At 39.8% G+C, this 23,922-nt stretch overlaps 1 protein-coding gene across 1 annotated transcript in view; it reads right to left on the bottom strand.

Moving 5' to 3' along the window:
- Prim2 (DNA primase subunit 2) overlaps window positions 1–23,922 on the bottom strand; it is a 180,991-nt gene that overhangs the window by 60,777 nt on the left and 96,292 nt on the right. Inside the window, exon 8 of the mRNA XM_075980517.1 lies at window positions 15,332–15,399. Coding sequence (XP_075836632.1) covers window positions 15,332–15,399 — 68 coding nt within the window. The remainder of the gene's footprint in view (window positions 1–15,331; window positions 15,400–23,922) is intronic.

Raw genomic sequence — 23,922 nt, 5'->3', positions numbered from 1 at the left:
ACAGACAGAGTTGACATGGAAAGGGTAAGTTACTGCATCCAGAAAATGATGGGAAGGTCTTGGAAGCCATGTTCTGTAGGCAATGAAAGACCTTGAGAATATCCAAGGGTCAAACTGACATCATCAGGTTCACAGTTGAGAGCAGAGTGAAGAAATGAGCAGAGAAGAGAGGAACTGGACAGTAGAAACTATTGGGAAGAATATTGCCTAAAGGCAAGACTACATATAGGCCAGCGAAGGTGAAAGCTTGGCTTATCTCAGTAGATGGACTTAGGTTTTTCTGGGGAGGAAAGAAATAGATCCAACTTAAGGGAGAAGACAGAAAAGTCAAGTATCACAGGGAATTTATGGCTGAGTTACTTATGTCCAAGATACAAATTCACCTTCAAAGGAGAAAACCTAATGAAATAAAACAACTTCAAGTGTAAACTATTAAAGAATTATTTAAATGTAAGTTAGAAATCTTGAAAAACTCTGCTCTGGCTTGAATGTAAAATGTCACCCACAGCTCAGGCCAGTGAGAAGGCAAATGTCTTCAAGCCCAATGGCCTGAATTCAACCTCTGGGACCCAGATGGTGAAATAAAGGCTGTCTTCTGCTCTCCACACACACAAACACTAAGCAAATAAATGGAAAGATATTGATGCCCAATCTCCAGCTGTGGTGACTGAAATTTGTACACTACACTACTAAGCATGGACCTGAAAGGTTATACCCACCTCCCCACCTCACCTCCCACCTCCCAATTTCACCTCCCTACCTCACCTCTGCACCTCCCCACCTCTCTACCTCCCCACCTTTCTGCCCTACTGAGGGTGTCTGCATCCTGGTCCACGGGGATGCTAAGACGCTCTCCCACATGCTCTTGAATCTTGAGCTCTACCTTCTCGTCCCCAACACACCAAAATCAAGGTTCCCTGTGAAGTTGTGTTGGGTATTATGGTCCCAAGAGAGAAAAGTAACTAACTTCATTGCTTAGGTCACTGGAGTATTTCCAGGACTGACTTTCCTGCTTTCTTATTGTGAAGCACTGACAGCAACACAAAGATCAAGACACAAACAAAACACAAGCAAGCAATGCTGCCACAAAGAATAAAAATCCTTACAGTTCTTACTAGGTCATGAGATAGCAACTTTGGCTTTTACATGGAGTGCCAAAGCTCCTGACGGGGACTGTTGCAGGTAACCCAGAAGTGCGAGCCACATCTCTATTATATCCAGAGAGCTCTCGACTTCATTATCGTAATGCTTCTAAATGAAAGCAGACACCACACTGGGTAACTCTCTGTGTATTCTTATTTTATGAATTTTAAAAATGCATCCGTTTTATAAATATGTCATGTTGATGTTAGATAAAAAGAAATAGTAACAGCAATTTTGCCTTTTTTTAATTTTTGAGAGTATAACATAATTACATCATTTCCCTCTTCCCTTGCCCCCCTCCAAATACTCTTATATCTACCTCCTAGCTTTCTTTCAAATTCATGCTTTTTTTCTTTCATTGTTGAATAACAGAAAATTTGTTAGGAATAATTTAAATAGGAGGCACACATGCTAACACAACAGAAAATATTCATTCTGTGGATGCTTCATGGTCACCACTGCTCAGTTTTAACCAAGGCAAAATCAGTGAGCATAAAAGCTGTTTAATTCCTAACCTTTTATATCACAGTGTCATTTCTTCCAAACACAGATTTTTAAAAACTATTTTAATGGTTCACTAAATTCATATTGTATCCATAATCATTATCTTGCCAAATACAAAAAGGAAGGTTTCATTAACTAGTCAGAGAATCTTGAAAGTGGCTCTTTTTATATCTTAGCTGAATCACCAATTTGCCATAAATATAAAAGGAAGAAGACAAACTATACACCAGTTGGTTCATTCATAAACACAAGTAGTAAAGGTTACGAATTCCAATAGTTTACTTGTGCTTTCTATACCTAAGTTACCTTCTACTTGTTGGAGCAGCCTGTACAAAAACTCTTGAAGTACAACAGCTTTCTGGGGTCACAGAAAGTAGCAAAAACAGGAAGGATGTGACTCCATGGCCACTCGGTTGTACTAGAATATGTTCTGAAGATACTGGGCTGTAAAACGACAGTGTCCTTTTGCTTAGATGGAACAGTGCTGTGTGCCAGCAAAATAAACCTGGTCACTGCCTTAACAAAACTGACCAGTGCATAAGATGCAGGAGGAACTCATCTTTAAAAAATGTTTTTAAGCCAGGTGGTGGCACAGGCCTTTAATCCCAGCACTTGGGAGGCAAGGGCAGGCAGATCTGTGAGTTCGAGGTCAGCCTGATCTACAATATGAATTCCAGGACAGTCAGGACTCTGAAACCATGTTTCAAAAATAACTAATTAAGAATGCTATTAGACACTTGGAATCAAATAGGTTTCTCCCTACAACTCAGTTTTGTCCTTATATAACAAATCCTAATTACTAAATTACAAGACAAAACAAGAAACACTGCTCAGGCCAAGAACTGTTGCCACAGGCATTCCTGGTAGCACCTCAGTTAACCTAAGGAGAGATAATTCCTCATAGATATTCGCACAAGCTAATCTAATCTAGACACTCCCTCCCAGGCAGGCCCAGAGACTTGTCTCCGTCAAATTGACAATCAAGATTAACTATCACAATCCGAAACCCATATTTATATAACCAAGTTTATAGGGTACTACCTTTCACCCTGTTAAATCAATGCAATATTGGGGAATATGGGTGTGATAAGTAACTGAGACAAAAAGACAGATAACTCATTCACAATGAAGTAGTTTTTCCAAAAATCTCATACAAATATCTAATTTACAGAAAATACAAATATCTAAATAAATAAGTCATTGAGCATCTAAAGTGATAAATCTGGAAAACACATCTGTACACATGCACCTAAGACTCCCAAGTAAGAGGCGGACCTTCTGAACTTGGCAGAGCACAGAAATATAAGTGCTATTGGTTGCGCATGCATAACAACTGAACACTTAGACCTTTGGTGGGGGCTTTTGTCAAAATGTGGGAACCAAGAGCTGGAATAAACAAACAGAAATCAGAGAAAAGTGGACCTATGGGTCTCCCAACAAGATCAGCTGGTTAAGAGGAGGGGGGAAATCTCCCCATGCTGTGGCAATGATGGCAAGCACAAGATGAACATCACCCCTCATCACTACAAACAGGCAGTAAAAGTCAGCTTTTCAAAGACGATTGTGCCTCCATTCATCTTCTCCTTTTAAGGAGTGAAAACACAGGTTTGTAACAGTGAGGTCGTGGCTGCAAGTCTTCTTCCTGTGTGTGACAGTCAACCCTGGAGGCCCAGACAAGGAAGTAAGCAGGGCTCTCAGAATCTTGAAGTCGTGGGTTTTATCTCTCTCTGTGAGAGACAGGGACTAAAATGGAATCCTGGTAGTGCCATCAAAGGTTGCCATGAAGATCAGGAAATTTCTAGACTTCATCACTGTGCCTTTCAACTAACTGGAGCCATCATCTTCGCCTAAACAAGCTTGGTTGTTTTCTTGTTGTTAAAAGTCCTGGCTGGCCGGGGTCTCACAAGGTAGACCACGCTGTCATTGAACTCAGAGATCCCCTTTCTTCTGCCTTCATTAAGGTGTAGCTCACCATTCCACTACTGTTTTGTTTTTCTATTCTTAGCATTTACTTATCTCTTCCAACAAATACTAAAAGATGATTTTTTTATCTATTTTTTTAATTATACCATTGTAAGAAATATTTAACCTTGAGGTAGAAGCATTTAGGTGTCCTTTGATGTATGATATCTGGAAGCTTTTTTGTTGTTTTTTTTTTAGAAACTATCATTATAAACAATATTTACTTTTTGGGACATTTCCAAAGGTAACATTCAGCTTCAAATGCAGGAGATTTAAATGGAATTCAACTTCATACAATCAGTTTTACTCACTTCATACATTTAAAAAAAAAAAAGAAAGAAAAAGAACTTCCACATAAGCTAGGAACTGCCAGACTAATGACTGTCGAGCACTTAAATTTGTCTTTTTCTCAGTTAAGATGTTTAACAATAAGAATAATGTATTCATTGATTTCAAATCTTGCAACGATATAATGTAAAATATTTCACCAATAATTTGTCATGTCAATTACACATTAAAATCATATTTTAGGTATGAAGGTGTCATTAAAATTATCTTCATGTGCGCAATATAAAGGTATACATGTGATTCCCGTTGTGTTTTTACTAATGGCACGCTGCAAGTGCACAATGACAAGAGACAGCCAAATGATCCTTTGGAAGGCTGGCTAGGTAGGCATACCTACAGAACAGTCACTAGCCTGCCCTCACTTATACTTGCCAAACTAAAATGCCTGAGTCATGGGCACAACATAAGCTATAAATATAGAAAAATCTAAAGAGTCTTTCAGTCTACTGCAAAAGAGCTTGTTTTTAAATAACCTACTTGGGAACTAGGTATTAGACACAGTAGGCATAGTTTGCCCTTAAGCAATCTTGAATTGGGATTACTGTGGAGGTAAAATAAACTAAGGTTCATTTTGGGAAAAAAAACAAAGCTTCCAGATAGTACTTCTTGTGATCTGGGATAGTCTGGTCCACCCTTCTTTCGTTTGTAAGAAACCATGAGATGCCAGTGTGATTCGGAGCTACAGTAAAAGGGTTTCTCTCCCATCATCCAGGAATGTCTTTCCTCAACAGAGAGATTCTGAAGTCCTTAAGACAATAATATAGAAAATACATTGCCTGTCTCGGTCAAGCATTTCCCAGTCCAGAGAACCTAAACAGGTTACCACTACTTACCTCTCTCCGTGTGGCAGGCTTGAGTTAATATTATTTTTTATACCACATAAAACATGAAAGCAGCAAAGAAAGTGAAAGTAATCAAAACTGATTTGGTGAACCAGACAATTATATTTATTTGGGGCATTAAAAAGTAAATTAAAGCATCTTTCAAAATAAACTGCAATCTCTTGGATTATTCTATAAAAGTATACAAGTCCCAGCCTAACCTTTTCAAATGAAGCCACAAGCATCATGGCACAGGTGGAAAACAGTTTCAGAGAGAGGAGACAAGAGTCTCTGCACGGTGCAATCACAGTTTTACCCACTTTAGACAGTAAAAGAAAAAAACAAAAAACACTCTGATCACTTAAGCTAGGCTATTCGGACGTTTAGAAAGCGGAATCCCCCTGCAATGTAGATTTATTGGGTGTACAGAAAATCAGGGAAGCCGAAGGTAAGGACATATCATTTCCTGCTGTGAAGGGCATCATGAGAAAACTCACTCAGCAGCTGTCACCACTGAAACTGAAATGAGATTCTTCCTAAGGCTAAATCCCCAGTAAATGGTATCTAACTTGTGTCAGTCCAGGTGATTTTCCTGGCAGTGATTCCAAATGAGAACACAATCAATAAAACTCTGTCAAAATTGAATATAAATTATTTTCCACTGGCATGAATTTTACTCAATTTCATTTTTAAAAAGGTTCCACAGAAAACTATCATCAGACAATATGCAATATAATCTGCATTTGTGGATAGCAGGAGTAGCAATAATAAAACTGGAACGCAGACTGCAGGTAAGTGCTATCCGGGTACAGCTGCTCTCTGACCCACATGGCCCACACCACCAGTAAGTTTCTTATATTCTCTCCGCTCTTGGTGCATATTCTGGAGGTGTGTAATGAATGACGCTCTGAGACAGACTGTTTGGTTCAGGATACCCAAGACTAAGAAAGGGTGCCTGCGGAGGCAATAATGAAAACTAAGAGATGGGAAGAATGAAGTACTGAGTGTATTGTCAGGAGAATGGCCACATCAATGACCCCACTGCCTCAGACCCATAGGAGTGATCAAACCTTCCACATATGGCCAGGGGACCAGCAAAGTCGTCCTCTGCTTGGAGTACAGGTGTTGGCCAAAGACTGACCCTTAGTTAAAACCAGTGTGCAAAAACCATCAGCTGCAGCTTCCTCCTCCCCTAGAACTGCTCCCTACAGAGCCCCTGCTGAGATCAGCCAATCCCCGCCCCTCCTGTGTGCTGTGCAGAATAAAAAGCATAGCGTTTCCACTACCACTGCTGGTCCCCACCCAATCCTAGCTCTTCTGTACCTGTGTCTGTCATTTGTTCATTCCCCATCACCCCAGTTAGATCAATCCCTAAACCAGACTGGTCTCAACAACAGTTAACACATAAAATTAACACATAAAAAAACCCTTTCCGTTCCCTTACAAATAGCTCCCAGAGGACAGAATGTTTATGAAACTGTTACCCTGTCCATGGCATTAGTCTAGGACTATCCCATCATATTTGTTCACATATATTAAGGATACAATGTTTGGGGAAGTTGTGTAGCTTTGTTTGTTCAATATTAGCAGTGGTGGGGTGGTCAGGCAAAAGGTGTGGTGACAGCTAATGAGATTGTTACTAAAAAAAAATCACAGTTCAAAGAATCACACAACACACTTTCCTTTAAACAGCCATAAAGTATGATCCTGTCTAAGGGTTCTGTTTCAGGTATCACACTCCTAACAGTGTTGTTACTTAAATACAAGTCCCTGAGATTCACAAGTCCCAGAGCACACGTCTTCTATGGTCACATGGGACTAGAAAGCCCTGTGTCCATGGAACAGTCTTAAGTCACAAAAACGACGACAGAACTCTGCTAAGGTAAAGTGCTGAACATCCCCTTGGAAATGATGAGAAGCTCTGTGACTTTGGGTCCCAATTATCATCTCAGGGGTAGGGCAGGCACTTGGCTAGCATGAGTGAAGCTCTGGGGTAGACACTCAGAATAGCATCAACAGACTACCATCTCATTAAGACTCAATATTTAGCAACTTTAAAAAAAGAAGAATGAATAAATGGCAAAAGTTATTTTTTTAAAAAAAAGCTTAAAATTTTTCTATCACTCATTCATTCACTCATCCACTAGATTCGCATGGTCACTGGGGTCTGATGGCAGCCACTGTTTTAAGTAATGAGGAAACAAAGGTAAACGAGATGAGCAAATTCTTTACTCTCATAGAGACTGCATTCTAGACAAATACCACATAAACAACTAAAAATGACTGTTCTTCTAGTTGCTGTGGCTGTCTTGGGTTACTGTTCTATGTAGAACATGAAGAGACACCATGACCAAGGCAACGCACAACAGAAAGCATTTAATTGGTGGCTCGTTTAGAGTTTAGAGTTGTTATCATGGCAGGAAGCAGACAGGCACAGCTTTGGAGCAGTAGCTGAGAGCTGTACATCCTGAAACATAGGCAGCAGGTGGGAGGGGGATAAGAGAGTGGAAGGAGGCAGAAGGGGGGCTTTTGAAACCTAAAAACCCACCCCCCAAAACACACCTCCTCCAACAAGAACACATCTACTCCAACAGGCTACACCTCCTAATCCTTCCCAGACAATGCACAACTGGAGACTACACAAGCAAATACATATGGGAGCCATTCTCATCTAAACCTCCACAGTTGCCACGACGAACTTTGCAGTCAGGGGTGGAGTCACACACCTGTCATCTTTCTTAGCATTTGGCTGAGGCAGGAGGGTGCTAGTCACGTAGGAAGCACATTTCTCCTCTGTGCATGTTCTGCTATAGCCCTTCACAGGTGACCAGCTCAGGTGTGCAAAGAGCCAAAACCCACACCAAGTAAAGGTCCACCCTACTATACGGCTATCATGACCGTGAGTTACCCAAATGTCTTACCACAACCCTTTAAGGGTAGCTTTTACAAGCTCCCATGTTAGTCTTCTTTCCACTGTGACAATACTTCAGAAAAATCACCTTCCAGCAGAAGCTACTTAGACTGGGTTATGTTTCCAGAAGTGTGAGTTGACTCTGTTGCTTTAGGCCCAAGGTGAATCAGAATGTCATGGAGACAGAACTATGTGAGAGGAAAGGCTATTTTCTTTGTGGTGGCCAAGAAGCACACCATGCACACAAACACACAACACCAAGAGGGATACAGAATGAGGGCTAGGCCTAACATACAGCCTCTTGGGGCATCCTTGTAGTGACCTACTTCCTCTAACTAGGCCCTATCTCTTGAGTTTCCAACTCCCAACAATAAATTCAATTACTAAACCCAGCAATGGCTTTTGTAGTTGACAATGTTATAAGCTTTGAGATCCATTGCCTCTGAACACCACTATATGAGGGCCAAGCCTTCAGTACTAGAGTCATTCAGAGACACTGATAGCAAGCCATACCTAACTTCGCTTTATACTAACTAACTAACTAACTAGTTTTAACTAACTCTCCACCCTGCTACTTTATTTTATTGTTCTTTTTTTTTTGTTAAAGCTTTTTTTTAATTTATTAAAGATTTCTGCCTCCTCCCCTCCACCGCCTCCCATATCCCTCCCCCTCCCCCAATCAAGTCCCCCTCCCTCATCAGCCCAAAGAGCAGTCCGGGTTCCCTGACTTGTGGGAAGTCCAAGGACCTCCCACCTCCTTCCAGGTCTAGTAAGGTGAGCATCCAAACTGCCTAGGCTCCTACAAAGCCAGTACGTGCAGTAGGATCAACCACTCTTGGGAATATACCCAAGAGATGCCCTATCATACAATAAAAGTATACGCTCAACTATGTTCATAGCAGCATTGTTTGTAATAGCCAGAACCTGGAAACAACCTAGATGCCCTTCAAAGGAAGAATGGATGAAGAAAGTATGGGATATATACATATTAGAGTACTACTCAGCAGTAAAAAACAATGACTTCTTGATTCTGCATGCAAATGGATGGAAATAGAAAACGCGCTGCTATTTTAAAATGCAGTTCCTCTGGTATAGTAGTCAAGTGCTGGGTAGCTGTGTCTGACTACTGGCTGCTGGAAGGAACAGCACAGGTTCAGAGCATCTCACAAACGTCAACTGATTAACACATAACTCATCTGCAGCTGCTCACGAGTGTGTCACAGCAGGCACTGCAGTGCGCTCCCAGGCCTTTTCAGAAAGCCATTCTCTCCACCCTCACCACTGTGCACTTTGTGAGAGCTTTGGACTGACCCGGCAGAAGAGAAGTGATTTTATTACTTCTAGAGGCCAATTGATGTTAGAAAAAAACTAGAACAAGAGATTTAGGAATGTTTCTTCTCTACTGTACCTTTCTCCTGGTCACACAGAAACTAAAGATTCAAGAGAAGGAGAGCAGCTAAGCGAAAGATAAAGCTGCCCTCCATTGAACAATATGTAGACATGAAAATCAATTTCTACTTTGTAAATTTTCCACTATGTGAAAGACCTGTTTTAAAGTATGGCTTTATAATAACATACAAATACTCATATGGTTACAACAAAGTCAGCAATGGCTGTGCTGGGGAGCAAGAATTTATCTCTGTCTTTTCTTTTTCAAATGTGACATAACTACATATTTTACTGAGCACACTAATTGGCATTAAATTATTTTAATATTAATTCTTAAAATTCTCTCTGTGTGTGCACATGAGTACAAGTGCCCACAGAAGCCAGGAGAAGATGTCAGATGCCCTGAAGCTGGAGCTACATACAGAAGATGTGAACCATCTGACGTGATGCAAAATGCTGGTCTTCTTGCAGAGCAGTGCATGCAGCTAACTGTGAGCCATCTCTCCAATCCTAAGTGATCCACATGCACACACGGCTTTGCCTGAGTCCTTCTACTTTCCCTTCTCTCTAGATTAGGCATATGTGCACATGTATGTGTTCATAAATTTTGCTTCTTTTCTCCCTAGAAAATATATTGTAGCTACAGGGCCATATCTAGTAACTCTTTTGTACATAATCAGAGTAATACAATGGGTAACTTCTAACAAAAGGTCAACTTTTCGCAAATATTCTTATGAACACATGATCATTGATATAAATATGGAAAAATGTAACTCTAAGGTTATAAATTGAAGGTATGTAATTTATTAATTTCTTACACAGACCCCAAATAACTTTAAATATAATAATCCCATTAACTTATTACAGAGACCTTTGCAATAATCAGTGAGCTAAAAGCTTGTGTTGATGCATGAAAAAAAAGGAAATAAATAGTTCAAGGCACTGACAAAGACTGGAACAGGTGACGAGGCAGAGCTAGCAAACAGCCGACGCTTGTGTGATTCGCATCAGCAAGGTTTGCATCGCACACTCTGGCTGGTGTAAGCCCTAATCTACTAAACCATTTCTGAGCATTTACTTTCATTTTTACCACAATTGACACGTGAATACCAACACAATGTTCAGACTTGAAAATGAGAGCTTATTCGCCTGCTCACTATGCCTACTAGAAAAAGCTTTCTTAAGAGGCTGCCTGTCTGACAGAAGGTTAGTGACGGTGCACTCTTCAGAGTAAACAGAAACATGTCCGTATTAAGCAATGCACTGCACTAGGAACAGGAATCAAACAAGCAGCTAATAATAATATGACATGATAATACAGTGTAAGGAAGATGATTTCATTACTTTAAATGATGTTAACAGATCAGTATAACTATTTGATGCATTCTGGATGCATTAAAAGTTAAGCCTAGAGCTGGAGAAATTGCTCAGCAGTTAAGAGCATTGGCTGCTCTTCCAGAGATCCTGAGTTCAATTCCCAGTAACCACTTGGTAGCTCACAGCCCTCAGTAATGGGGTCTGATGCCCTCTTCACATCCATGCAGGTGAACATGCAGATAGAGCACCATATGCATAAAATAAAAACACCACAGGGCAGTGGTGGCACACACATTTAATCCCAGCACTCAGGAGGCAGAGGCAGGCAGATCTCTGTTGAGTTCAAGGGCCAGCCTGGTCTACAAGAACTAGTTCCAGGATGGGTTCCAAAGCTACAGAGAAACACTATCTTAGAAAACAACAAAAAGTTACTCCTAGTCGGGGGTGTGTGTGCACACATGCCTTTAATTCCATCATCTAGGAGGCAGAGGCAGGCAGATCTCAGTGAGATTGAGGCCAGGCTGATCTACAGAGAGAGTTCCAGGACAGCCAGGACTGTTACAAAGAGAAACCCTGTCTCAAAAAAAATAAATAAATAAAGTCAATCCTTTGCACATAACATACATATACATATATATATATGAATTGGCCTAGATTATTAGGTTAGCAAAGTGTTACATGAATTCTGAGTGACTAAATGCCGTAAAATAATTTAGCAATTCCCCTGTACTGCTCCTTCAACTTTTACAGGTAATTGAATTATCTCCCAAGTGAAATTTATTGACAAATTTAATTCAAATGCTATTCATATTTCATCTTTGATCATTAGAGACATCAAAGTTAGAGCAAATAATGACTTCAATAACACCTTCTAAAGTCTATCTCCTCTAGGTCACACTTAAATTATAAAGTGCACGCAAATCAATGATAATTTATTTTTTCCTAACAAGATTACCATTAGAATGTCTCAGATCGAGTGATCATCCTTCTCATGCTTTTTATTAAACTGAGTCTAATGCATCCTAGATCTGCCTGCAGCTTACTATAGTAGTGACCTTGAGGTTCTGCTCACCCTGACTCTATCTCCCAAGGGCATGTGCTACCATGCACACCCTGTTGATGTCCTGCTGAAGAGACCATCCTCCAGGGTTTCATGCTCACCAGCAACTGAGTTATCTAAACCCTCAGCCCAATTCTTTGCCACTTTGACCTTTAAAAAGAAAGAGAAGAGAAGATCATGGTGCTTGAAGCCAAAAAACAATCCAATGAACTTGAAAGGCATACATTTTGTAGGATTACTTTGTAGAACAGGAAGTGCCAAGCTATGCACACCAGCTGCCACCCTACCTACAGATGTCTCTGACACAGTAATAAAATGAGAAGCCATTTGGTTTAATAACAATAAAAAAGCAACATCCAGTCCTGGTTGCCTAGCAACCAGTCATGAATGAACTCCACGGAGAATAAAAGCCTCAAACGAATATACAGTCTGTGCAAGTTTCAAGGACTCAAAGAGATGTCAGTAGTTAATCTAAATTCTAGGTGACAATTACCATATTGAGGTGGAAAGATGAAGAATCTATCATGATTGCATGAATCAAGTATTCACTAGCACCAAGAGTCAACCTCTTTGACTTATATTTTGAACCAGCAAAATTATCAGGGGAAATTAATTTATACAAAATAAAATTTTCATTCAGAAGAAAAAAGAAAGCATAAATGGCATAACTTGAACATCACTCTGCAAAGCACATAGTACTTCCTAAGTGACAGATATTATCCTGGTTACTGGGCAATGGGCAGACAAGAATAGCATCAAATTCTGCAATGAAGGTAGCCTAGGAGAAAGGAACTACCTATGGGAAGGTGATGTGGGATATTCCCCTCTGTATACTGTGAATATGTTTTATTATCATTGGTTAATAAAGAAGATACTTTAGCAAGGCAGAATAGAGCTAGGCAGGAAAACTAAACTGAATGTAGGGAGAAAAAAGGTGGAGTCAGGTAGACACCGAAAACTTACCAGTAGGCCACAGCCTTGTGGTGATACACAGATTAATAGAAATGGGTTAATTTAAGATACTAAGATCTAGCTAAATTTACAACTAAGCCATTGGCCAAACAGTGCTGTAATTAATATAGTTTCTATGTGATTATTCTGGTCTGGGCAACTGAGAAATGAAAGCAAAGTCTCCATTTACAGGAAGGCATCTGGGGCAGACTAAGAAGAGAACCACATGACCAGAAAACATGACACATGAACTGCCCATTCACCAGGTTACAGTTCTTACTAGCAGGACATCCAAGGCAGTACCAAGCCCGGGCTTCAAACAGAAGGAAACAGGGTGGAGCCTGAGGGAGGGGGACAGGCGTGTAGACAGAAGAGCTAAAGCCAAGAACATAGTCACCTCTGGCAGTGATGTGAACTCTATCAGAGAGGGGAAGCGTGAGTAAGGGCAGAGCACAACCTAGTGAAGTAAGAGATACTTTGAAGATAAAATCAAAAGATTTACAAGGGTCAGAAAAAGGAGACTGAACAGTATACTCAAACTTGAGGTCTAGGTTTCTTGACCCATGAATATAACTCTAGGATATGAAACAAATGTGTACAAGATGTGTGTTTCTCACCTCTGGAAACACTAGTTTTAATCACACTCCCATCCCTACCCCCCAAAAGCAATTACGTGAAAAAAACGAAAGCTACTGAACCAGAGGGAGAAAAGGAAAGGTAAAAGGAAGCAAATAACAAAAATCAAAACAAAAACAAAAACAAAAAACAAAACCAAAAATAAAATTTCTGACTAAAAAAGGAGAAGAGAAAGCTTAAGCGAAAGACGGCTCAGGTAAGAACACTGGTTACTTTTGCACAGGACCAGGGTTCAGCTCCCACACTGACACAGAAACTCACAACCTTGGGTAACTCCAGTTCCAGGGGATTTGACACCCTCTCTGACCTCTGCATGCACTGCAGGAATATGTATATATACAGATACATATAGAAAAGCAAAATACTCATAAATTTGCATATAAATGAAACTACAATAAATAAATCTTTTAAAAACTTAAAAATTAGAAACCCTAAAGAGAAACAATACTTTCGTTGACTACACAATATAAATATAAGTAGACTAAATAAAAACTTAGAGAGAACTGCTTGTATCAAATATAACAGTGTTACAAGCTCTTATACTTTTAAGTACCCGAGATCAAATAAAGTCAGGAGATGCTATCAATAATTTAGCAAAAAATACAGATTGTTAATCTCAGCATAAAACAGAAATGGATAATAAAATGTCTAAAAGCCATTCTTCATGAGAACTGAGATGCCATCGTTATGACTAAGTTATCCTGCAACAGTTCATGGCTGTTTGCCTCTTTCAAGGCTGAAGTGGCCCAGGTAGTCATGTGCAGTATAAGAACGTTAAGCAGAACAACATTTTGAAAAGAAATACATACATCTGAAATCTTTAAAGTGGTCCATACATTTTGGCAATGTAATTCTGCTTCTGAAAGACTATTCTAATAAAATAGCCTAAAATACAGATAAGGGCAAGGGTTTGCACATGGTGAAGTAACTAAGCTGACGCAATCTTTTGTGTCCGCCTGGACATTTCCCAGCACTCTACCCCTCAACAGCCACATCCACCTTGGCAATGTTTTTTGGAATATTCGTGACCCTGGCCATATTTCAGACATATTAACCAAAAAAAATTGATGTTTGTACAAGCTTAAATATAAAAACAAAATAACTAAGATGAAGCATAAATCAAAAATAATTGTCATGAAGTGCCTGAAAAATACGGCTGAGCTTTGCAAGAATAAAGATGCTACTAGGCCACTCCAAACCCTCACTGATATGACCCCGCCTTGAGCACTGATGTATTATGGGTTTTGTCTTTTAAAACACTGCACCCTGAGCTTGGGCACCAAGAGACATTTAGGAGACATGACCCCACTGTAGTGATGTTTCATTTGTATTTTAATAAACAAAGCTTGCCTGAAGATCAGAATGCAAAACAGCCACACCAATCAGTCATACAGGCCAGGCAATGATGTCACACACCTTTAATCCCATAGAGGCCAGGCAGTGGTGATGCACACCTTTAACCCCATCACTAGAGAGGAATATAAGGTGGGATGAGACAGGAACTCCCTCTCTTTCAGTCTGAAGATTTCATAGAGGTAAGAGCTCTCTAGTAGCTTGGCTGCTTTGCTTTGCTGATCTTCAAGTTGAACCCCAATATCTGTCTCTTGGTTTTTAATATTCATGCTATGACCTATTCTTAGTCTGGTCATTAGTAGGACTCATACACTTTTAGTTGGCTTAACCTGCATGGTTGCCATTATCTATCACCCATGGATCACTTCAGTTATATTACTGCAGGCAAAAGAACTAAAAATGGCCTAAGTATCTTCAATATAATGATAAATATATATAACACAACTGTAATAGAAGATTTTAATGTAATCACTAAGAATGATTTTTTTAGAATAATTTCAATAAAGTGGCAAGTCTTATATGTCTGTGATAAAGGGGAAAAAGCAAATTCAATAAAATCACTGTTTCAATACTGGGTTTTTTAAAAGCATAAAAAGAAGAAATATTATTTGTAAATAGTAATGACACATTTTTCCTTTACTTATAATACTGAAGCTATGCTATTTTTATATTTAGAAACAAGCCTCATCCATTAAATTTCAAGTAAAAAAGTATACCTTTATGCTTAAGTAAAATGCACATAAATTTTATATTTTTCCATTAAATTGGTCACCTCTACTCAGCCTGATTTAAATGTAACAAATAATTTATACATTTTTGTTGCATGAAATGAACTTGCTCAGTATTCTAGAGTCAAGGATAGCAAGTATTCATATTGATTAACAGAATTCAAGCAAGTAAAAATTATAATTGATTTAACATCAAAAAGTCTATTACCTGAGGTGCTTGAGCAGAGGCTGGAGTCGCTCATCTGACTGCACAGCAGGCAGGGACCTGGCTGTTAGCTGAAACAGAGAAAAGGGTCAGTAAAGCGGTAAGAGACACACTGTAAGCAACCGGAGTGCTGGGTGAAAACCAGGCAGGCAGTGCACAAACATAAGGGGCACTTCTGCTCTTAAGTCAAGGAATTACTAACTCATCAGGATTACATAACTACATATTCCCAGCACTTGAAAGGCTGGGACAGGCAGATGGAGAACTCAAGGCAGCACGTACTACCCAGAGAAAGCCTGTCTTAGAAAACAAAACAAAGCTAGTAACTACAGCATCTTGAGGTCACAGAATAAGGTCCTGGGCTTTGAACTGGAAAGGGGGGAAGCAAGCAAAGAGCCCTGTCCATCTGAGCCCTGGTCCTCTGAGTTTGTCCAAAGGCCTCTACTCACAAGCACATTATCTCTGCAAATAAAACTGGAAAAAGTTCCTAACTTTACAGTATGAGTCTAAGATAATGATGACAGTAAGGAGAGGGACTTGCACTTTTGGCCAAGCAATCATGAAAGTGAAATAACTGGAATACACATTCTCTCCTCTCTCTCTCTCTCTCTCTCTCTCTCTCTCTCTCTCTCTCTCTCTCTCTCTCTCTCTCTCTCTTCCTCACCCCCCATAATAACAACCACAATGATGTAAAAAACCAAGAACATCTAATAAGACTCAAAACCAACTAAAAGTATCTAATACTAAAATATGATTGCAAATTAATCTAGGAGACCAAAACTGAAAGCCAAGCTCTACTAAAAAGAAACCATTTGAGAATTCACAGAAGGGACCCTTTGGAAAAATCAAGGGTGAAAAGACATCCTTTGGTATTACATAGGTAGCTCTACTGTTTTCATATAAAGTTCCTGAAGACAGAAAACAATTTATTAAAGCAACTCTCTATACTATGTAAATTAAAAACAGAGCTATAATTTAAAATATTAAACTATTCTAATGTAAGTTTTAGAGTGGGCTGTAACTCAGTGGCAGAAAAGGTCCAAAACAAAAAGACCAAAACACTGTGTAATATCACTTAATTAATGTCTAGTAATGAATAGCAAATATTCTGAATTTCACATAAGTCAACAATCAACACTTATTAATAAAACACAATACTGTGACACAATATTATGGTGCAATTTTAGCACAAAAAGATTTTTAGTGCCCATAAAAATGTTGTCTAGTATGTCATCACCAGAAAAGTTATCCACCTCTATAATATAAGCAAACCTTCACCACATCCTATCATGGAACCCTTAATGTCAAATCCCTCTACAAAATACCACTTTCGTTGTTAAAGAGATGTCACGTCAGATCCAAAGCTATTCTCTAAAAGTACTTAATTAAGCTATCTAGATATTTGAAAAGCCAATTTTCTAAGAACAGAGCAGACAGGCTGAACTTTTGCAAGCACCTGTCAATCTCCATGGCCTGCTTCCTAATTAAAGCATCTTTTCTAAACGAAAACAGACACCTCTCAGCCATACCACATTGCCTAGACAGCCGTTCCCTCCAAATGGGGGGCTTCCTTAAACTGTCCTTCATCCCTATTCCACTCTCCCCTTCCTTTTCCCTAAACTAGGAATGCATTCCATCACGACTGTATCTGTACCCCTCCTTTTTGCTTATTTATTTATCCCACACTAAAAGACTGAAGTTTTCAAATTATGAGTTGATTTCTTCTCTAACTAAAATCTGCTAATTCTCTTAGGTTTTCAGGTTAAAGTTATTACCAACGATCTCATGCCCAAAATTTTACAAAATTTTTCTTTGGGGCCACATTAGTGAAACACTGAACTGAAAGCGAGAGGCTGAGTCCAGTTTCAGCCCGATACACAAGACATGTGGAAGAAGAACCCAGGTAGAGAGTCGCCAGTAGAGGATCACCACGGTTAGGTTTCTGGAGCAGAGCAATTCAATTTTGAGCCTCTCTACCTGGAACTTAATTAACTGTAATGGCTAATCTTGGCTGTCAACTTGTGCCACCTGGGAAGAAGGAACCCCAACTGAAGAACCATCTCATGCAACTGAGGCACGGGCAGAGCTGAAGGGCATTTTCCTGATGGCTACTGTGACGCTGGTCGTGTAAGAAAGCACACCGGGAGCCAGAGGGAGCAAGCCAGTAAGCAGATTCCTCCACGGCCTCTGTTTCAGTTTCTGTCTCTGGGTGCCTGTTTTGAGTTGCTGCCCTGATTGACTGTAAATTATAATATAGAATAAACCCTTTCCTCCCCAATAATAAGTTGCTTTTTGGCCATGGTGCTCATTGCAGTAACGAAAAGAAAATTTGGACAACTATCTACCAAGAATGACTTCTAAACTGGAGACTGGAGTAAAATGTTTTCCAAAGATTATCCTTTGCAACTTGCAAAACATTTAGCACTTTCAAACACAGTGCATGGTTTTGGGTTAAGGAGCATGGTAATGGACCTATCCCTAAACTCTTAAAGAGGTAGACCCATATGCTGACTTTAAGTGACTACTGCGGCTGGCATTAAGGAACTGCCAGCTTCACAGACACTCTTCAAGCTTCTGAACTTCTATATTGGGTTTCTTTCCCCCATTCTACCATGAAGCTGCCACAGCCCCAGCAATAATAACTAACAGATGTGTAATGGAGAAGCTAGCTACAGAATGTTGACAAGAACTTGCACCTCACTCTATTAATAGATGAAAAAATTTTTTTTAAAAAAAAGCATATCTCTATCTGCATTTGGTAGGCTTTCAAATCCTTGCCTTCATGAAAATTAAATCTAAATCAAAACTAAATAACTGGGAAGTTATCAGCCTTCCCAGAAGGCAAAATACTATCAGACCAAGATGTTTATTAGTAGATATTTTAAGCATTTTTCTCTGCAAGTTAAAGTAAGTAGCAATCTAATAAATTTCATTTACAAATTTTGGGGTTTTTTTATAGAAAACATAAAAATATGCTCTGTATGAATCCCAAATTACAGCCACTTTAAAGGAACCATTGTTGGGGGATATCCAATCACACTGTGCATTGAGTTAGCATGTGTGTTAATTAAGTAAAATTAACCTTGGGTAAAAAGGCAACTAATTGACAGAAAGTAATCATAGGGCATTAGAGGACATCTAGAGGAGATACAGAGACGCACTGAAAGTAGTAGGGAGGGATTTTGAGCGGCATGACTCTTTTTGTTTCTTCCACTCCACCAAAGAGTCATGCTGCTAGGGTGCCAGAAAAAAGTTAGCTGTTTGCTACTCAACCTCGGAGCTAGCAGATTTTCACTCCAGACTTTGACTCTCGAGTCTTATCTATAAAAAGAACAACAGAGATTTAGTAAAGCTACCTTGCCTGTGGGAACAGAATTCCCACCAGGCTGAGGCCTGAGTGACCAGGCGCTGCCAGAGAAGCAAGCAGGTCCATAACTGTGGACTCACAGTTGCTGGCTGAAATAGCAGTAGCTTAAGGTGCAACCACTGTGCTGAGGATAAAATGACAAACCATCGCACAAGTTAGCATAACTTAGACCTTAGACAGAAGAATACACCTAGTATATTGAATGACGCAAAACAAGTTTTGTGTTATTTCTAGGGAAATTACCAAGTGACTGATTTCCCTCCCCTTTGGCTTTTTTGTGACAGAGTCTCGCTATGTAGCCCTCAGTGGCTTGGTCTCAAAGTTGAGGGAACCCGCCTGGCTTTATCTCTAGAGTACTAAAGTTACGGGAATTACAAATGGACTCAGTGATTCTTAGGTCTATTTTGTTTTAACGAATTCTATCAGGCTAGAGAGATGGCTCGGCACCTGCATGTACTATTTACCTCTCAAAGGACATGAGTTTGGTTCCTGGCACCCACAATCACAACCAACTCCAGTTCCAGGAGCTCACATTCCTCTGGTCTCTGTGGGTACTAGCATTCACACGCACATATCCACAAAAAGACACATAATTTTAAAAACAATAAAAATGAATCTTTAAAGATTGGTATCATTGAGCAAATCTCATACAGAATCAGGTTAACACCAAAGATCTGTACACACAGCACAAAATATTCCTCTCTGCCACACCATCAATCTTGACTCATCCCCACATGGCTGTGAGGACTCAGGAGTTGTGCCTGATCCTGAGACACTTATGTGATGCCTTATGCAGACAGGCAACAGTCTGCAAGCTTCACATCATCTCCGCATTTTCAGTGGTCAAGATGACCAAAGAATTCCTTCTCAGCATCTGGGATCCGGCTCACATGCCACCTCCACAGAGGCTGCTGAGCCCTGGAAAGTGGCATCTCAACTGGTCTTCTATTCTCACAGCATTCACCGTCCCCAGTACATTCCTAGTCATTGCTCCACTGCCCCTCATTCCCCACAACATACACAAGCCCCAAAGGCCCAGGCATTTTGTCTCCTGCCTCCACTTTCCCGTCAGTGCTGAGGACAGTTGCAGCGGTCATGCAGCAGCACAGGTTATGGAGGCTCTTCCCTCTTAAACATTTCCCCGCAGTACGTTAGAAAGGCTGCCCTGGGCAATGATCCTGTTGGCCTTGCATTCTAACTCCATTGTAAGTAAATGCAACTTACTATCCAGAGGGCCACAGACATCTTCCCTTTCATTTCTAGCTCAATAAGCCATCTAAAGACTTCTTTAAATACAACAAGTGCTCCACAGATGGATGCACTGGCTAGTTTAATGTCAACTTGACATTCAAACTAGAGTTACCTGAGATGGGAAACGTAAGAAAATACCTCCGTAAGATCTGGCTGGACAGCATTTTCTCTAGTGACTGATGGAAGAGGGCCCAGCCCATGTGGGTGACACCACTCCTAGGCTGGTGGTCCTGGGTTCTCTAAGAAAGCAGGCTAAGCAAGCCATGAGGAGCAAGCCAGGAAGCAGCACCTTTCCATAGCCTATGCACCAGTTCCTGCCTCCAGCTCCCTGCCCTGTGTGAGTTCCTGTCCTGACTCCCTTTGATGAAGAAAAGCAGAATGGAAGTGTAAACCAAATAAACCCTTTCCTCCCCAACTTGCTTTTTGGTCTTGGTGTTTCATCACAGGAATAAAAACCCTAACTAAGACAACGGAACTGTGGTTTTTTGGTTCAAAACTCAAATTATGGGTGTAGTATAAACTCATAAAATCTCAGTATATGTTTATCTAAGTATACGGAAAGGTAAGCTGCATTATAAACTATGGAGAAACTACCATGTCATAGTTCTTGTCTTTGACTCTAAGTCTTCTTGGTTTGGAGTAAAGGGAATTTCTGGTCACTAGATAATTGCTACAAATAAAAGAGAAATATCAAGTGAAGACACATTCTGAGGCATTATTAAAAGTGTAATGTCTTTCTGAATGAATAAAAACATTTTTTAATATACCTGGAGATGGCTCACAGGTTAAGAGCAGTTACTGTTCTTCTAGAGGTCCTGAGTTTACTTGCCAGAACTTAAATCAGGTGGCACAAAGCCACTCAAAATTCAACTCAGGGGATTCAATGATGTCTTCTGACTTGAGGCATCTGCACTCAAGTGTGTATGGCCCACCCACTGACACATCCATTTACATATAAGTTTAAAAAATAAAATAAATTATTTAAAAATCTGACAAGACTAAGACTACTTAAACACATGCCAGACAGTAAGGGTCAGTGTAACAGCACCTCTGTAATAGGGCCAGATAAATTAAAGTGAAGAAACGGGCTCTGTGTATAAACCAGTGTTGAATTTAAAGGGTATATTTATATGCTTTCTAAGGTGTCACTGTTGTGGTTTCTGGAACACAGTAACTTTCTTAAGGAAAGTCAAAATTTTGTCTCCGAACATCCTACCCGCAAAGGACACGGAATCAGATGAAAATTCAAATGTAAATAGTAATTAGAAGACTAATTTACTCAAGAATAGAAAAACTTGGATAGGAAGTATGCTTGGCACACATGTCTTTTTAACAGTAAACAGCTCTAATCTCAGCACTAGGGAGTGGAGACAGGAGGATGGAGCATTCTGCCTACCTCGACCTTCAGAGCGAGGCCCTGACACCTCACCTCCCAGATGAGAACAAAACCTCAAAGCAATGCAACACACAGGCTAATATGTAAGTGTACCTTCCACTTAGATACAAGCTCTTCAATACAGCTAAAAATAGAAGTTGGTCAGTACAGAAAGAGTAACTTTTAGAATTAAATTAAATAGTAGGTTTTTAAATTCCTTTGTATGGAAAGCAATTTCCTATTTATCTGAGAAAAGCAAAAGGGGCAGAGGTAAACGGAGGCTCTGGTTTGTTCCTAGCTGCTCAGACCCGATAATCACACAGAGACTATATTCATTACAACACTGTTTGGCCAATAACTTGGGCATATTCCTAGCAAGCTCTTACATATTAAGTTAATCCATTTCTAGTCATCTGTGTATCACCATGAGGCTGTGGCCTACTAGAAAGATTCCAGAAGCATCTTTCTCCTTTGGCAGCTACATGGTGTCTCTTTGACTCTGCCTATTCTCTCTCTGTATCTCTGTTCACATTTCCCACCTGACTTTATTCTGCCATGCCATAGGCCGAAACCTTCTTTATTAACCAATGGTAATAAAACATAATTCACAGCATACAGAGGGGAATCCCACATCAGACAGTTAACTACAAAAGTTTATATTTTCTTAGTGACATTCTCTTCCTTTCCTCAGTCCTAAGAACATTCTGAAGCAATGACTGTCCATTAACTTCGGGTGATTCATGGAGCTAAGTGCATGGCTCTTTGTCATCCTATTCTGTACACATCTGTGTTTGAAATACTTAAGGCAAGGGAGGACAGTTGTTTTTCCAGGAGTGAAAGGAACTGAGGAGGGCAAACTTAAGCAGCAGCAAGGGAAGCAATTAAGAGTATAGTACCCACAGGTATTCAACATGAACAACAAAACTATGGCCAAGACAGCTGTGGTAGAAAGGCAGACATGAACATGAGGAATATGAAGCAAATGTACATCACAGAACTCTGGGACTAAAGGGCATAAAGAAGATCAGGAAAGTAAGCAACTGTATTAGTATTAATGGCAAAACAGTGGCTCTATTACCTTTTAGAGCTGGCATGGTGACCCACATTTAATCATAGCACTTGGGAAGTTGATGGAGGAAGGTCAGAAGTTTAAGAACAACCTGGCATACATAAGAGCCTATCTCAAAAGAATCAATCAATCAAACAAATTGAAAGAGTTGAATTTAGATGTTAAAAAAATATATCTAAGGGGCTAAAGAGATCTGATTCAGCATTTAAGTGCACTGGCCACTCTTTGCTAGGACCCAGGTTCAGTTCCCAACACCTACATGGGGACTTACAACCCTCTGTAACACCAGTGCTGGGAGTCTGGCACCCTCTTCTGACCTCCATAGGCACTACATGTGTGTGATGCGCGCGGCTGTCTGTAACTATTTCCATATCCTCTTCTATCCTCTGAGGATACCTGCATGCACATGGTGTATTACAAACATTTGGGCACTCACATACACATGAAAATACATAAAATGTTTTGTCAAGAAAATTTGAGGGGCTCTTAAGGAGCCTGTGAAAAGAACATATTTTCAGAAGATAAACATACAAAGAGGGAACATGAACAATGAGAAGCAAACACATGATCAAACATAGTAAATGGATCTTAAAGGGACAATAGGCACTTTAAAACTAAAAATGGTTCAATCAGTTGAAAATGAAGAACACAGCGGCTCATTTTAAAATAATAAATCCCTCCTCTCCGAACTGCCCACCTAACACTGGCTAAATTAAAACACATAAAAATGACAAGAAAACGTAGCTCACTTGGAAATATTGCTCAGTTTTGTTCTCTGGTGCTTTACCCTCTCTACCAGTCACTTCTGCTTTCTTATGAAACTCCAGAGAGAAGAAAATACCTACTATCAAAGGAGTACCCAGACAGAAATCCAAGGTGGATGATGCAAAGTCAGGCACGCTCTGCAATTAGCATTGTTTATTCAAATAAGCAGAACAGTAGTCTGTACCACTGAAACAGGACAGAGGCAATTATGCATCTTTACAAGTGATAAGAAGAATCTAATTTAAATTTTTAAGTAAGGAAAATAGAAAATACTTATTAAAATATTGTCACATGCTCTTCAATTCACAGGTCTGGAATGGCCCTATGCATCCTGTTATTTCCTAAGAGCGCCAACTAAAAATGTTTTCTACTAAGTTAAAGATGCATAGATTATACTTTACATTGATCTTAAAAATCACATGATTCATTGTTCATTTTCTGAAACCAAAAGGCAACAATTTTCCAAACATTTCACAGAAAAAAGGATGTGGGGTTAGAAAAGACAGGCTGTTCAACAGAGCTATTGTTTTTATTACTGGGACCAATGCAGATGTCAAAGAAAATTAACTTTTACAAGCAGCTGCTCTTTTAACTTCATTGATTTTAGCAACAGAAAATCCTGTGTCCTTCTGAACTACATTGTTATAACAACAATGGATCCCAATTGCAGAGCCTACACTGTGGACTTCCATGTTCTACTTCTACTTCCTTCTGTGGCCACGTTTGTTCTCCCAACTCATAATCTCCCTTGGCAGGTTAGACTGCTC

This window comes from Microtus pennsylvanicus, chromosome 7, assembly GCF_037038515.1.
Source record: "Microtus pennsylvanicus isolate mMicPen1 chromosome 7, mMicPen1.hap1, whole genome shotgun sequence".
In the NCBI taxonomy this organism is placed as follows: domain Eukaryota; kingdom Metazoa; phylum Chordata; class Mammalia; order Rodentia; family Cricetidae; genus Microtus; species Microtus pennsylvanicus.
Note: the sequence above shows the minus strand (reverse complement) of the source record. Positions and strands in the feature narration are given on the sequence as shown.